At 43.3% G+C, this 16,952-nt stretch overlaps 1 protein-coding gene and 1 long non-coding RNA gene across 8 annotated transcripts in view; one reads left to right on the top strand and one right to left on the bottom strand.

Annotated features, from left to right (window-relative positions):
* The window catches only part of LOC142829949 (uncharacterized), a 37,865-nt gene extending 25,365 nt beyond the window's left edge, over positions 1-12,500 (bottom strand). Inside the window, exons 1-2 of the long non-coding RNA XR_012904906.1 lie at positions 11,946-12,500; positions 5-509 (exon numbers count right to left, since the gene is read on the bottom strand). This is a non-coding gene — a long non-coding RNA (uncharacterized LOC142829949). The remainder of the gene's footprint in view (positions 1-4; positions 510-11,945) is intronic.
* DDX4 (DEAD-box helicase 4) overlaps positions 1-16,952 on the top strand; it is a 115,040-nt gene that overhangs the window by 42,492 nt on the left and 55,596 nt on the right. For all 7 annotated transcript variants that reach the window (XM_075932449.1, XM_075932451.1, XM_075932452.1 and 4 more), the window contains 4 exons: positions 3,767-3,808; positions 6,724-6,771; positions 6,872-6,916; positions 9,489-9,631. In XM_075932449.1, coding sequence (XP_075788564.1) covers positions 3,767-3,808; positions 6,724-6,771; positions 6,872-6,916; positions 9,489-9,631 — 278 coding nt within the window. The remainder of the gene's footprint in view (positions 1-3,766; positions 3,809-6,723; positions 6,772-6,871; positions 6,917-9,488; positions 9,632-16,952) is intronic.

The following is a 16,952-nucleotide window of genomic DNA, read 5'->3' as shown; positions in this document are numbered from 1 at the left end:
AGACCTTAGTGTCAGGACTGTCAATCTCTTCAAGAGTCCATCTTTCTGCAATAACAGCGTTCCATACCTTCATTGATGGCTTCTCCATATTTGCCCATCCTATCACTAAAAGATTCCTTAAAGGGCTCCAGAACGTATACCCACCCTATAAGGCACCACCCCCCTTATGGGACCTAAATCTTGTTCTCCACCACCTCACCAGACCTCCTTTTGAGCCTCTGGCTACAGTACCATTCCCCTTTCTCTTTATGAAAGTCTGCTTCTTATTAGCTATCACTTCCGTCAGACGGGTGAGTGAAATTGGGGCATTAATGGCAGAACCCCCCTACACAGTTTTTACAAAGGATAGGATCATACTTAGACCTCACCCAACATTCCTGCCAAAGGTCTGTACAGAATTCCTTGTCAACTAACTGATCGTACTACCTACCTTTTTCCCAAAACCGCATGCATCACAGAAGGACGCCACTCTGCATAATCTGGACATTCGGAGGGCTCTCACCTTCTTCCTGGAGAGAACGAAACCATTTCGTAATCCGAAAGGCTTTTTATATCCATCGCTGAGCATTCAAAAGGAACACCTCTATCATCACAACGAATCTCAAAATGGATCTCGACATGCATAGTCAAGTGTCATATCTTGGGCAATAAGCCACTACAGTGCCCACCAAGAGCGCATTCCACTCGAGCCACGGCCGCTTCTACAGCCTTTTTGAACAATGTCCCCTTAAGGGATATTTACCGAGCAGCAACATGGTCTTCAGACCACACCTTTGCCAGACATTATGCAATCCTACCACAACTTAGACATGACTTAGCAGTAGCTACAGCGGTGCTCTCTACCACCGCTAAACATTGACTCTGGCTCCCTCCAGCCATACATTGAATACTGCTTGGTAGTCACCTAGAGTGGAGCACCCACGGGGACACTACTCGAAAAAGAAAAGGGAGTTACTCACCTCATGCAGTAACGAGTGTTCTTTGAGATGTGTGTCCCCGTGGGTGCTCCACGACCCTCCCTTTCTCCCCTCTGCACGGAGTCTCAATTACTCGGGTGGAGACGAGGAACTGAAAGGGAGGGGGTTGAGTCATGCTTCTCAGGAGGCGGGAAGGGCTCGAGATGCCTTCTGAGCATGCGTGGCTCAATAGGGGGGAAACCGCTTTGCAAAGCTCCGATCTGCAGCTCAGGGCGACCCTTCTCCTAGAGTGGAGCACCCACAGGGACACACATCTCGAAGAACACTGGTTACTGCACGAGCTGAGTAACTCCCTTATCACCTTTTAAAAACCTGTTACCAGCTGCTGGGGAGGGGAAGAGGAGGGGAGAGAACCATTGCTGCCTGTCATCAGAGCCCATTTGGCAGGTATCCTCAGTGGTCTTCCTGGTATCCGTTGTTACCTAGGATATCTGTAGAGCCACAAAGTGGTCCTCTGTCTATGTTTACAGAATACTGTTCATCCCTCAGTAGGCCAGAGATGACTCTGGGTCTGGCAGAGCAGTGTTGCAACCTAAATGTTGATAAACTCCTATCTGCCTCTTGGTATAGCTTTGAGTTAATATGGAATGGACACAAGTAGACACTTCTTCTATGATTGGTGTTCTTTTGAGATGTATTGCTAGTAGCCATTCCATGACCTACTCTCCTTCACCACTATTGGAATTTCTGGCAAGAAGGATCTGAGGGTAGGGGAGCCAGCAGTGCCCTTTGTATGGCAGCATGCAGGTGCTTCTCCAGAGGGTACCAGAGCTGTTCCCCTACAGATACTGATGGGGGAAACCTCCAGTACCAGTGCATGTAGCAAACTCGTGTGGCTAATATGGAATGGACACACATAATACTACTTGAACACTAGTTACGGAAAAAGTAATTGTCTTTTAGTGAACAAAATTAAACAAGTCCCATAATTGAATGCAGGTTGGCTTTTTGGATGGAAGCTGCTGTTTTATCACATACCAAGAGATGCTTTATAGGACTGGTCCACTGGAGTTAAAGGATTTCAAGTACCTTAGTCACTGTCCTTCCTTTCCACTCTGATTTAGTCTACAAAGTTCTACTGACACAGCTATGTCTGCTAGAAGTGTGGAAAAATTATAGTTGTTGGAAAAACCCTAATACCGGTGCTTCTTTCAACTTAATTGGTGTTAGTTTGATGCATGTTGTGGCTATACCAATAGAAGAATAACTCCTGTCAGACACTTCGCCAAAGAATCAATGCCCACAAAACAGACATTAGACAGGATCACAAAGAAAAAACAGTTGCTTGCCATTTCAACCAGAAAGGACACAGTCTCAATGACCTGCTAACCTGAATCCTACTTCAGAAGACATTCAAATCTGCACTTGAAAGGGAATCCTCTGAACTGGCATTCATGCTAAAATTCGACACTCTCCGCACGGGACTTAACAAAGACCCTAGCTATCTTACACATTACAAAGATAGGTTCCCCAATTATCACCTATAATACTATTAACTCACAGACATTTCCCCTTCCCCACCTCTAATATCATTAACTCACTGGCATTCACCTTCCTTCCCCCCCCCCCCCCCCCCCGCATCCCTCTTCTGTTCTGTAATGTGATTTGTCCTTTTCATGTGTGTTCATTTTTTTTAAAATTGTATCCTTTGGTATATATGGTTGTGACTATTTTCTTCCATTATTTGATCTGAGGAAGTGGGTCTGGCCCACGAAAGCTCATCATCTAATAAACCATCTTGTTATTCTTTACAGTGCTACATAGTCCTGTATTTTATTTTTACATGAGGATTTACTAGTAAGATGGCTGACACAATTATTGCCTGGTGTTGCTTATTGAGGATGTGGTTAAAAGTAAAAGGTTCGGAAATGTGGCTAGTCCCAGGGAGGCGCAGAAACAGGCAAACCATTACTAAATATCTTTTAAACTTTTATTAGAATACTTCCAATTATAGTTTTTCTTTTAGTCTCTTACATGCGTGGCCGCCAAATAACTATTAGTAGTAGCAATAAGCGAAGTGCAATACAATAACTGAAAATTCTCTGAGCTTTTTCTAAGTCCCAATAGTTGTCAATAAGGGACCAGGGATTATCAACAGTTACGTTTACATTAATCTTACTCACAAGTCTAATTACTTATCTAAAACTCTTAACAATACTACTTAACAAAACTTTTAACTAAGTTTAGATAGTAATACTCACACTTAGAAAAAACACAAAGTACAACAGCAACAACAGCATAGTTGGTATACGTTACACTCTACAGGAACTCTGGTTTGGTGAGCAGGAGGTGGCCTTCGGGTGATTAGTCCTTGGGCCTGGCTCGTATTCTGCCATCCAATGTTTATTCGGGATTCCTCAATTTGATATAGGAGGGGTAGCTGGTTTATAGAGAGCTTTTGCTCACTTTTTGTGATAGGCTAGCAGACCCTGTCTGCTAAGTGACAGGAGTAAGGAGGTGAGATGGTTTCCTGTTTTTCCTTTCCTGCCTTATCGGGCATGGTACAGTCAGCACAACCAGCATGAACTTTACATGAACTTTTTAGGTCTGGTTTTGGTTCCTGTTCGTCGCTGACCTTTAAGTTACATAGTGTAAGGGTTTTCATCAAGGGGAAGTTGACCTTTTGCATGGATGGCAATACGTGTGAGAGGCCTGGCCAACAAAGAGCCTGCTTCCACAGAGGAGAGATCCTGCTATCTGTAGTCATAAATGCTTAAAGATAATATATTAGGATTTGTAAAGCACTGTCATACCCAATTAATTTAAATATTTCTGTCTTTATTTTTCAGGTGATAATGACAATAACAAAAGCAGAGGATTTGGAAGACAAGGTCAGATTTGTATTTATTGGGGTTACACAAGATGGTGTATTTACTAGTGATTTGGAAGGAAGTGGGAGTCAGAAGTTTTGGGTCTTGTATTCCTACTTTGCTTCTGTGGCAAGTTGCGTAAATCATATGTCACTGCAATGCCTCATTTTCTCTGTTTATAAATGGCATAATATCTACCTTAAGAGGCTGATTTATTTTATTATTCTTTGGAAAGTGCTTAAAGTTGCATTGGCTAGTATTTAGCAGAAGTATCTTGACGTGATATTGGTTAAATTTCTCTGTCTTAAATTTCTGTATCCACTATATATGAAATATTTTTGTTCCGCTTTTTTTAAAAAGGTACATTTGCTTTTCATTCTGTTTGCTTATTTCGTTTCCCTCCTCTTGGATAATGAAAATATAGTACCAAGGATGGTTTTTAAGCATTTCTGTTAGGTTTTCAAGCATTAGACCAATGTTTGCAGTGTAACTGTAGTGTTCAGGATGTAGAAAGGGCAACTAGCTAGTTAATAGATGAAGTTGCCATGGCTACTGTGCATATGCTTAAACACTAGTCCGGGCTGGCATCCATCTTTTTCCTTCCATCAAACCATTAGGGTAAGATGCTGCATGTCATTCACAAATATAACATTTTTAGTTTTCCAGCATTTAATTCCATCCATTGAATTCCTTTATCATTTGGTTCAGTGACTGTTGAATTTTGAAGGAATCTTGATCATGTTGTAGAGAGGTATAGGATACTTTTAGCATCTCATGATCATTTTTGTCACTAGCTATTAGGAAGTGGTGGTGTAGCTGTATATTTTAGGAAAATAAGTTTCTAATGATTGTTGGAGGGCTTCCTCATGTCCATTCCAGAATAGGTGTGCACATGTGTGAAGCATTATTGGAAGATTTCATCCCCCTAGTGGTATGTTGAGTTGTATTTTGTACCCTTTGAGTGGTACCATCCTGGTGCAGTATATAAGCACCTGCTGGCCCAACCCCTCTTCAGTTTACTCTTTCTGTATGTGGCAGTCATTGGAATGCTCCTATCTCTTGCTCAGCAAGAGATGCCCATAGTTTTCTCCCTGTAAATACAGGTTGAGTCTCTCTGGTTTGGGATTCTCTGAAAGACTGGCAGCCCGGTGGCAGGGGAGCCCAGCCAGAGGCTGGCAGGTACTCAGGAGAGCCCCAAGGCCTGACCTTCCCTACTCTGGCAAACTCCTTTGTTTGAGACCAGTCGGGGGAGAGGAGGGGGGGGGGGGGCGGCAAACTTGTAGACTGTAGTAGAAAAGTATAAATAGCTCAGACATAAGTGTAGTGATAGTAGGTAATAGTGGGTAAGTACCTGCCTAGCGAGGCTTTCCTGCTTGGGCCCTGTGACATTGCTTGGTCCCAGGGATCTAAACACAGTGGGCAATATGCTGAAAGCAGATGGCAGTCAGTGACCTTCAAGAGAACTATTTAAAGTGATTGGGAGAAGGTTATATTCAGGATGAGAGCTAGATCTTTAGGAACTTCAGACTAAGGACCAAAGAAGAGGCAATAGTCTGAAGTTCCTGTTTATGGAGATGGCTCTCTGTCCTGCTTCAGTAGCAACCAGACCCAGTGCAGAACACCTCTTGTACCAGAAGCATACCAGAATTTGGGACACGTAGAGTGGCTTGAGCTCCCTGGCACCATTCTCCTAGTGTACTTCCTCGGTGCTCAAGAAGGTGATGCCCACTATCTGGTGCACTGATCGTTAGTGCTGAAGAAGCAGTCGTTATGACCGGGGATATTCCCCTTCGAAAGATTGTGCAATCTATGGCAGGCCACACTCAATTGAAGGCAGCTCAACCAGCACCGTAGACTGTCACCAGCAGGAAAACCATTGAGTGTGGCACATAAAACCCCTAGCTATAGGGGGAGCCAAGATGGGGACATAGCTGTGGCAGCACCATCGATGCCATTGGTGTATGAGGTGGAACATAATCTCTTAAATCTCCTGGCATGGCTGTTTCCAAGCCCAGGTCTGCAGAAAGTAAACCAGGCAGCTCGGGTTCTGGCCACAAACGGGCAAGCATCGACGCTGGACAAGCCTGCATTGACAGAGACACTGCTCTCCATCCCATTCATTATCAGGAGACTGCAGTAAGACCACACTCACTGCAGCAACATGGCACCCTGCTTAGACCCCAGTCTAACTCTCAGCATTGGCTGCAGTCTCCACTCCACTCCACTCCCCTCCCTGTTGTGGCACTGCTTGTTGCCTAGGAACCGATTTCAGCACAGCTCAGCGTCGAGACATTGCTCTTCAGCATGGCAGTGCTGCCAATGGTGGCACCATTATTCATTGTGCTACTCATCAAGATAAGGACAGTTGGAACCATGGAGCATGACATTGCCCTGGTAGCCTAGCAGTGGGTCCTCTCACTTAAAATTGCAGGGAGAGTCACAGGCCTCATGATGAATTGAATCAAGAGTAGATTGTAGATGCTCTGTGGGTGACTTGTACTATCATGGTAGGTTTCAGCAAACAAGGAATGATGCAGCATTCAGGACAGTGATCCTCTAGTTTGGCTTACAGGAACTCTGACCCCCACCATGTGAGTGTTTATGTGGCTGTCACCTATATTGAAACAGACAGGACAATCCTTTTTTCCCAACTCACTGCTTTCATCAGGTCACACTCTTCTTTACTGTATTAAACGCAAACTTTGGATAATAGTCTTCAGTAGCTTAGCTCACATGTTTTAATTGCTGCCCATTTACTCTCTTACTACTGTCTGGCACTTACAACTCTCTGCCTCTATCATCCATTTTTTTTATGTCCACAAGGACTTAAGCTCCTTCCATGCTGTCCATTGTACATGTTTGTATGGTGTGACTGTACTTTTAATTTTTGAAAAGCACTAGAGCCTGAAGTTTTCTTCTATGACACTTTTTAACAGGGGGATACAGAGGTTACAATGAAGAAGTAATTGCAGGTTCAGGAAGAAGTAAGTAGTTTATCTAAGGTAGCTTATAAATAATTCAATGTTTTGTTTTTTTAATTGCCAGACTATTCTTTCTTCTTAATATATTTCTTTTCTACTTAAGGTTCTTGGAAGTCAGATGGTGAAAATGAAGATGGTGATTATCAAGGTAAATAGAGAAATTCATTGGGAATGCATGTAGGTAGAATTACTTACAAGGCCAGAAGACCCTTGTTTTTTATTCCATTTTAGATTTCATTAATTTGAAAATATAATTTGAGTGAAGTACTCGTGCCAAGCACGTTATATAAAAATGTATTGTAAATACCTTCAGGTACACAATGGATCCATCTTAGTGTCCATCCACCAAGGCAATCCACAGACCCATTAAACGTTTTCAAAACATTTCAGTTGCCATAGGCACCATATAAACAGAATTGGGAATTATCACTTTGCCATAATTTTTGTGACACTTTAAAATATTTTTTCCCTAGATGTTTGATGAATAGAATTCACTTAAGTGTATTGAATTTACTTGAAAGACAGAAGCCTTTCACCCCTTTCTTGATCCGTCTTAACGGACTCCTTTCACAAGCTTCTACTTAAGCAAGAGGTGGATTTTCTTCTCAACTAGCAACAATAGAACCAACCTTTTTTCCTTATGGTGCAGGGACTTCTCAGAATACTTCCTACTACCAAAAAAGGATGGCGGTTGCAGGCTAATCTTACTGCTAAAAAATTAACAAGTTTGAGAAGCCTCAAAAGTTCAGGATGACTACTCTGGCATTTATAATCTGTTCTGTAGAAGAAGGGAATTTGTTGGAATTAATATTTGGAGTTATGGGAAAACACCAAACTAATTTAATCAAATTCCTTTTTTAAAGTCTAAGGCCAACTAAACATGCCTAAAAATAATCCATTTATTACATCCGAATAGTAATAAAACGTAAGTATGTGATCAGCATACTTAAATGGGCTAAACACAGGGGTGTATAGACCCATATTGTCAGCTCTGTGGTCAGTGATAGGGATGTTAAAATGTGGTTAATTGGCTAGTCGATGGAATCTCTATTGACCGTTGAACTAGTTGATAGTCTGAATCTGCAAGAATGAGGAAGTGCCTAACATGGCTACCCTTCTGATATTAGGTAATATGGATGGTTTAATCTAGTAGATAACAAGAAATCAGTGGAAGATGAAGCCAGACAAATTCAAATAGCAAATAAGATGCACATTTTTGAAAGGGTGACTAACCATTTGAAGAGTTTACCCCAAAGCAAAGTGATGGTCTCTGTTTCATCAAGTATTCAAAACTTGTTCCTTTCTGAAAGATATGTTTTAGACCAGTGTTTCTCAACCTTTTTATAAACCCCCTTTAAAAAAAAGAAGTACTCCCAGTACCTACAGTTTTCAGACACAATGTTGTTTTTTTCTACCATTGTAACACATTTTTTTTAAACAACTTAATTGTAGCCGGGCAGGCGATGAAATTTTTGGGTGTAAAAAGTACAAAAATAATAAAACACTCTAAAACTTAAAACACAAATTCTGCTTTCTCCAAATTTCAGTTGTGTTGATGTACCCTCCTCTTGCTCCCCCACAGATGTCTGAAGTACCCCAAGGGTACTTGTACCACTGGTTGAGAGAGACTGCTTTAGAGAAGTATAAGTTATTGTGCCTAATTTCACCCATTATCTCTAAAGTGCCTGTGACACACAAGAGTTCAGGCTAGATGATCCTTTTTGGCCTTATAATTTATGATTTTACTGTACAATGTGTTAATTAACAATTATGCATGTGTTACTGTTTTCTTTTTATTTAGAATTTTTATAATAATAATGGAGATTGCCTATCTCCTAGAACTGGAAGGGACCTTGAAAGATCATAGAGTCCAGTCCCCTGCCTTCACAGCAGGACCAAGTACCACCCCTGACAAATTTTTGCCCCAAATCCTTAAATGGCCTCTGCAAGGATTGAACTCACAACCCTGGGTTTAGCAGGCCAATACTCAAACCACTGAGCTATCCCCCTCCCCTCCCCTCCCCAAATTAAAGCTATAATCAGTAGTTATGATTATACTTTGTCGATGGTCAATATTGAAAGTCACTCTACAGTTGCTTTTCTTGCTGCTTTACCAGATGACTTGCAAATGAGTCTTGAAAAAATTTTCTAGATCCAAATTTTTTTATATTCTGATCAAACACTTGTTCTAAAACATACTTTTCTGAACAGTTTGCTCTTCCTAATGCACTTACAAAGAGCTTCACTTCCACATACAAGGGCTACTTGCAGTTTACTGAGGTGCCAGACAAAGTTGGGACTAAATTTGTTTTCAGCACTTTCTAGTGTCAAAAACACTCTTGTTTTTGTAGTTACATGGTAGACTCTCACTAATTATCTCTATTGATTGGAAGAGCCATTTGTACATAAAAAATGCTAAGCAGATAGCTTTGTGATAGATTCTTCGGCAACTATAGGTACGTTTTCCTCCTCCCCCGCCCCAAATGTTGTTTGATGTCTTATAAAAGTACAATAGTATATTTTGGGTTAAAAAAAGGTATTAACATCAGTACTGTACAGCACACTACTGAGGTCTTTGCTGAGAAATGGGAAGGGTTTTCTCGTACGTGAATTATTAAGTTCAGATTAATAATGTGGAGCACCCAAACAATTCAGTAGAACATGGAACAAATTTACTGTTCATGTATCTGAAATAATTTATTTTCTTTTGTTTTCTGAAGGTCCAAAGGTGACCTATGTGCCTCCACCTCCACCTGACAATGAAGAAGCCATATTTGCACACTACCAGACAGGAATTAATTTTGACAAATATGACACAATCCTTGTGGAGGTCTCAGGACTTGATCCTCCTCCAGCAATACTGGTTAGTGCATTTTTAGCCTTTTACTTGTAGCTAGTTGCAAAAGATACTTTAAAAATTAGTTTCTACACCTTTTGATGCTTTGTACTATATAAAAAACTTCTTCGTTTTTTTTTCCCTTTTGATGAAAATGAGTAGCAAAATAGGGCTATGGTGGGTGTGGGTGTTTTTTTTATTTTTGTACAAATATTTCTTTTTTTGGGGAAAGGGGTAGAGTTTCAGGGACTTTTTAAAATGACTTAGAGGTGTAGCCATGTTAGTCCATACATGTCCTGTGGCACCTTAGGTTAGCAAAAGGTGTCACAGGACTACACTTTGTTTTTAGGGACTTATTTTATTAGCTCTCACAACTTTGAAGGGTGACAAAAAGCCTTAATGTGGAATCTTAATTTTTTCCAAATTGTTACTGAAATTAAATGTCAGTCAGACCAAAGCCTGAGTGTGTAAAAAAACAAACAAACAAAACCCACCTTTCACCTCTCAGCTGATGTGCTTTGTGTATTAGTGTTGCAAAATTTCACTAGCTCCACCATTAAATTGTTCCAGATTTACTAGGATTCTAATTTTTAAAGTAAAGAACCCAAACTATCTTTTGGGCCTTCAGATATTTATTAAAAAGAAGCAAAAGGTACAAACCCATTTTTTCCCTTTGTAATATTTTTTATAAAAAATACTGACCTCTAGAAAACCATGAAGATTTTAGTAAAAAGTACATTTTGTGAATCTGTTCATTTTAGAGCAAATGAGAATCCTTGGTTAGAGAAAATACAGCATTTTTCCCCTTGGATAGTCTGTTTCCATTGCTCATAATGAGAGAAACTAAAACACCATGGCTGTATCTACATTGGCATCCCTTTCCGGAAAAGGGATGCTAATGAGACGCATCGCAATTGCAAATCCGCGGGGGATTTAAATATCACCCGCGGCATTTGCATTTACATGGCTGCCGCTTTTTTCCGGCTTGGGGATAAGCTGGAGAAAAGCGCCAGTCTAGACGTGATTCTCTGGAAAATAAGCCCTTTTCCAGAGGATTTCTTATTCCTACTTTCCTACTGCAGGTTGCACCTCTGTAAACCAGAACTCTCTGGTCTGGCAACATCCATGGTCCAGAAGGATCACAGATGTTCCAGGGTCAGAGAGTCCCGGTGTGCTGTAGGGGGTCAGGAGCCAGAACTATGTGGGGGGAGAGGGTAATGTGCAGTTTACATGGTCTGTTGTGGAGGAAATGGGAGATGGCATACATCTCAGCTGTGCTGTGGGAGTGTGGGGAGAGGGGCTGGGAGCCAATGTGCAGCTGAGCTGGGCTGCAGGGCAGATTAGACCAGTCTTGAGTGTCATTAGTGTGTGTGAACTTGAAAATGACCCAGAATCCAAGACACAAAAAACAAACTTTATAACTTCAATTGGTGATCGTCCGGCTATTTAGGGATACAAAACTAAGAACTGAGAGCCAGTTGCATACTTTGATACTGAATGGTTGGGTGCTCCATGTGGAACAAATGGCTTTAACTAAAATTTTCCCTGAAATTACTGTTCATGTGTCTAAAGCAATGGTTTTCTTTTGTGTTCTGAAGGTTTTTGGCCAAAACTCTATGGCTGTTTGTTGCTGATGTGTCAGGTTCCCTCCCTCTGACGTCAGGTTAACATCCTCTGATGCTACTTGAGTACCACCCATTGCCCTGTACCTTCTCATTGGATTAGATCATTTCTATCCATCATGCTTTCATTTTAGATTCTTGCCTGAACCTGGGTCTGTGTGTGTGGGGAGTGTGTACCAAGGTCGTTTTAATGAGCTTCTAGTACCATGTACTTTCAACTTATGAAAGCACCAAATACTGTTCTACACCTGGGCCTATTATCAATTAGTGTGTTGTGTTTTCTCAGTCCTGTTTCTCAGCCTGCCTCTTGCTCACAGCTTAGCTTTGCTTTGTTAGCCAGGTTTTGTCTGTTGTTAGATAGGTCTCAGGCCTCTCACCAGGCCTGTGCTACATGGGCTTAAGTTTTAGTCCAGGGCTACTCAACTTTGCAAGCCCTGGGGGACAGTGATACTCACAGCACATACCGAATGCCGCAACTTAAGTGTGGTTGCATATACGTGAAAATAGCTTCTTTCACACAGATGGGCATGAATACAAAGATTAAGGCAAGTCTATACAACGCACAGACCCCTTTTAAGTCAGTTCTGCTGATATTAATAAAATGTAATTTTTACCCAATTTCCACCCATATGACACAACTTTTAATGAGCAATGACAGTCCAGAAATTTAACGACTAAAACACACACCAACAGAAGACCCCTATATTGACTACTTTTACCTGGTAAGGGAAGCGTATCTTAGTTTTTCTTCAATTGCTGTCAGGTAGATACGAGTCTTGGAACTCAGAGTGATAAACTTGCAACAGCACCGTGAATCTTGTTTTCTTTAACGCAGAAATAGTCTTTTGACAAAGACAACACATTGGTTTTCCATTTATCTCCTCAAAAGCGAATTTCATCTCCCAAACATAGTTGAAAACCCTCTGTTGTTCTTCGAGTAGTGTCCCCGTGGGTGCTCCACTGTAGGTGAAGGGTTGCCCTGAGCCGCAGATCGGAGCTTTGTATTGCAGTTTCCCCTGTTGAGCCACGCATGCCCAGGTGGCGTCTTGAGCTCTTCCTTCCTCCTGAGGAGTGTGACTCAACCCCCTCCCTTTCAGTTCCTCTTTAACCGCCCTCGTCAGCAGACAGAGCAGTCAGGAGCTCCCTGTCAGATTATCTGACTACTTTCCTCTTAGTTATTGATGCATAGTTAGCTTCCCCTGTTTTATCCTAGTTACTCTTTCCTTGTTTCTTTATTAAAAAAAAAAAAAAAAAACCCTAGAAATAGGAAAAATAAATGTAATTAAATCCCCCCCTCAGGGGGCTTGAACTTACCTCAGACCGGGACTCTAGTGAACCGGCTTTCTCCCGCCTGTCAAAAAAGAAACACATAAAGACTTTAAAAAAAAAAAAGCAAAACCACATAAACTATAACAATATAGAAGATAAATATAATACTTTCAAGAGGGAGAGAGCCTGCAATGTCCGGCTCCTCAGGGTTTAAAAAGTGCGGTCAATGCCGGGACCCAATGCCAGCTTCAGATGGCCACTCGGACTGCATACGGTGTTTGGGGGAGACTCACTCTCCCCACAACTGTACCCACTGCAATTCCCTGACGGCGAGAGCCAGAAAAGACCGTGAGCTCCGCCTCAGGATGATTTTATTTGAAAAAGCTCTACAGCCTGCAGGAGAAGAATCTGCACCGCGGCAAGAGCTGCCTCCGCCGCCTTCCAGAAATGCCCCGAGACCCAGAGCCTCTCCATCCCGCTCTCTTCCAGCCTCTTCCTCTCCCAAACATAGAAGAGAGGCACACCAGGCTGGGAAGTCCCCTGCCACTAAGGCTTCGAGGCGATCCTCCCACTCTGCGCCGGTATCGGGGCGCTCAACAGCTGAGCGGCCCCGGGAGCACTCTAAGCAGCCGGCACGGCATGAAAAGCTGGCGCTGCTTCAAACCCTGGTGCCGCTTGCAAGTGCGGCACCGCTTCCAGCCCCGGCGCTGCTTCAAGCCGCTGCAGCGCTGAAAGCTACACCATGGCTTAAAGCTGTGGTGCCTCTTAAAGTCACGGCACCGCAGCAAAACGATGGGCAGCCTCCGAAGCCTCTGGCAACAGCTGATGCTCCGCTGGTCCTCCCACAGCCAAGCAGCCAGATGAGGCTTCTAGGGATTAGCCCCAACAAGAGACTGATCCATACAGCAGGCATCATTATCTGTGCCTGCCCTCTACTTCTTACTCTCCTGAGGGGTCTCCATCAAGGCAATCCCCTCCCAGGTCGATGTCACGGTTGTCTCTTCACGATGCTCCCCTTCCTGATGATGACCACCACACGGTCTATTCCTCATGACATCCGTTACCTGGGAGGGCTCGCTCTCACCATTATAGGGCTCCGCCACAACATGGCCCATGGCACCCGTGCTGGCCTTACGCACCTCCACCTTATCCACCGCAATGGGGACCGTGGGAACACTGGGAGCCATATGGACACCGCTCCCCACCTCGTTCCACTGCATCCCGGAGAAGTTTGCCTCGGCCACAACCCCTACCTCCAGCAAGTTTTTTGGAGGATGAGGTGGAACGAATCTCAGACGACTCAGATACTCCGTCAGTAAATGTCACACACTCTGATGCCCTTGATGCACAACCAGAAGACGCCGTAGTACCATCAGACACTGGAACGATTGACGATCTAAAACAGTTCCAAGAACTAGTCAAGAGAGTAGTGACAAGCCAGAATGTCTCCCTGCAAGAGGTGCAGAAGAAACAATACCAATTGTTAAAGAATCTACATCTGACATTACCCATAGACGAGGCAATCATGGAGACCTCAGAAGATCTGTGGAAGACGCCTGCATCTATCCAAGCAACTAACAGGAAAATTGACAGAAAGTACTTTGTTCCCTCAAAAGACAATGACTTTCTCTTCACTCACCCACACCCTAACTCACTAGTCGTGGACTCAGCACATTTTTAATGCTTCTCAGTAAAAAAGAAAATTGTTATACCAGTGTTTTGGGTGTTGAGCTTGAAGCTTGAGGTTGTGTTTTTCTTGGAGTGATTTTACTGTAAAAAGAAAATTTACCAAGCCAGAGTGCTCCAACCTGCAGCGGGCAGGGAGTTGGGCGAGTCAGGCCAGACATGTGCCTGGGAGCAGCCCCATCCTGGATTTCCAGCGGGGCTGACATCCCCACATGGGCATCCATCACTCCGTGCGGGACAGAGGCAGGGCTGCCCAGCTGCGCTGCTGGCCCCAAACGTGGCCAGTATGAGCCAGTAAGCACCCTTCAGGCTCTGTCCACAAGGCTAAGCAGCCAGCACTTTCCACAATGTCTTGGTGCTCCTAGAACCTCCTCCCTGAGGGTTAGAAACACTTGACACCTTATTCCTGTCTGTTCAAGTCACTCCATCCACTTGTCTTTGAATGCTCACCCCTCGTGGGAGATGCCTTACTGTTGTGGAGTGTGTTCCCAGTGGAGGACATGTTCAAAGGATCCCAACCGTGATCTGCATGTTGAGCCCTGCTGGGCTGTGTGTGTTGAGTGGCCCTGTTTTAGGCCTTCATCTTACTACTGCTTAGTGGGGGAAAAAATTCTGCTTTGAGGAACAGGTGTTTTGGGAAGACCATGTTTTTTTAACCAATTTTTTTTAACTAATTAGAAGTTGCTCAGAGGAATACTTTACTAAATATGATTCTCCAAAACATTTTCTTCATTTTTTCACCTCTTTTTCAAACTTCCTAGTATAGTTTTAATTTGAACTCTTTTTTTTTTTTTTTTTTTTTAAGGCTACCACAAGAGAAGTCAAGGTTACAACCCTCACTATTAAAACATGTTAAAACACACTCCTAAATTAAAATTGGAATTTGTCTGTAGCTAGATTTTATGGTATTGCTGAAACGTTGTCTCTTAAACTAGCAGTATGAGCACCCTATGCAAGAAACTCTTTATCTATTAAAGCAAGTTGGATAGCAGCTTAGCCTGAAGCAGAGCTCCCATACTAACATGACTAAAATAAAACTTGTTCAAAGGTGGCTTATGGCAGTAGAAGGGTCAGATGCCAAAATTATTTAATTTTTAAATTGATTTTGTTTTGTTTCTTCTTCTGCAAGATGATTCAGGGGGTGCCGCACAGCTGATCCCGGGCTCCACTTGCAGTGTCCCTTTTGAAATGCCACGGGGGCGTTTCAAAGGGGCAGCGCTGCACGTAGCCCGAGGTCAGCCGGAGTCATCTTATTTAATAGTGTGACTAATCATGTGATTAATTTTTTAATCGCTTGAGAGCCCTAAATATCATAATCATAAAACAGATTAAGTGGTTTAACTTCATTTTAAAAATCACGTAGTCCTATTGCACCTTACAGACTAACAAAACCATATAGGTAGCATAAGATTTTGTAGGTAAAACCTACATCTTCGAGTGATGTCCCCATGGGTGCTCCACTGTTGGTGACAGGTCACCTGGAGCCATAAAATGGAGCATTGCAAGGCAGTTGTTGTCCCCACCCCGCCTATCAGGCCGCGCATGCGCAGGAGGCATTTCGTGCCACTACCTCCCAAGCGCCTCTCACGCACGGCCTGGCCCTTCCCTTTCAGGCCTTCTACAGATAGACTTCAACATACGCTCATTACCTCAGTTATTTAGTGTTTGGACGGTTCCTTTTATAGAGTTACCATTAGAAATTTGTGTAAATAGTTTCTCTCCTTTATTTTTATCTGTTTTTTCTTCCCCTCAGGACTTGAACGCAGTGTTAGTTGCTCCAGCCCAGCAAAGAGTGCGCCTCTTGGTTCCATGCTTATCTGGAGGGAGGGAAGGAATGGAATCAGATTAACAAATATTAACTAATATGTTTGCCGCTTCAGGTTTTAAGAAATGTTGTGACTGCAGAGAGGCCATGCCAGTATCTGATGGCCATTCCCTCTGTATTCGCTGTTTGGGGGGAACCCTCAAAAATGTGAGCACTGTTCAAGTCTGATGGCAAGAGCAAGAAAAGTTAAAGAATTCTGCTGGTGAAGGATACTGTTTGATAAGGCTATACAGCCTGCTGAGGCTCAAGACACCTCCTCTAACCAGGATGGCTTCCTCTCTATTCCCCCCCCGCCCCCCCAAAAAAAGAGGCTGCCTCCACACCCCCCAGGAAGCCATGAAGGAGAGCTTCTCCAGCTCATTCTCTCCCTCTTCCTCGTTCCCAAGAAAGAGCAGAGGGGAAGAGAGTTCAAACATTTGGAGGCAGAGCCCATACTGTAGCACCCACATTGGTGCACTTCCTTGGTTCCTAGAGAAGCAGCAGGGTGCTCTACTCTTTTGTACTGCTTAAGAGCTTGGCATCACAAAAAGCCATAGCGCCGCATGCAAAAGTGGTGCGTTCTAACAAGCTGGCACCTCCTTCAATGCCATCACCGTAAGCACCAGCCACCCTGGCTCTTGATACAGACCCGCAGTTAACACGAGCAATATCTGGTAGGTCTAACTCATTACTTGACAGGGCAAGCACTCTGACATGCCATGCTTCTACAGGTCTGTCGCCTGCAGTATCTCCAGCTTGCACCTCCCCACGTGGGATTAGGTTTCCAGTACTCTCTCACCATAGTCCTTTGCCTCCTGATAACCAAATCAGTGCGTTCTCATCCCAGCACTCACCACTGACAGGCTCACACTCACTGTTGCAGAGAGACCTCATCAGTTTGCCTAGTACCAACACTTGGCTTAACTCCTTCCACCTTACCCACCACAGTGGGCATCTTAGGATCATT

The sequence above is a fragment of the Pelodiscus sinensis genome, chromosome 6, assembly GCF_049634645.1.
Source record: "Pelodiscus sinensis isolate JC-2024 chromosome 6, ASM4963464v1, whole genome shotgun sequence".
NCBI lineage: Eukaryota > Metazoa > Chordata > Testudines > Trionychidae > Pelodiscus > Pelodiscus sinensis.
Note: the sequence above shows the minus strand (reverse complement) of the source record. Positions and strands in the feature narration are given on the sequence as shown.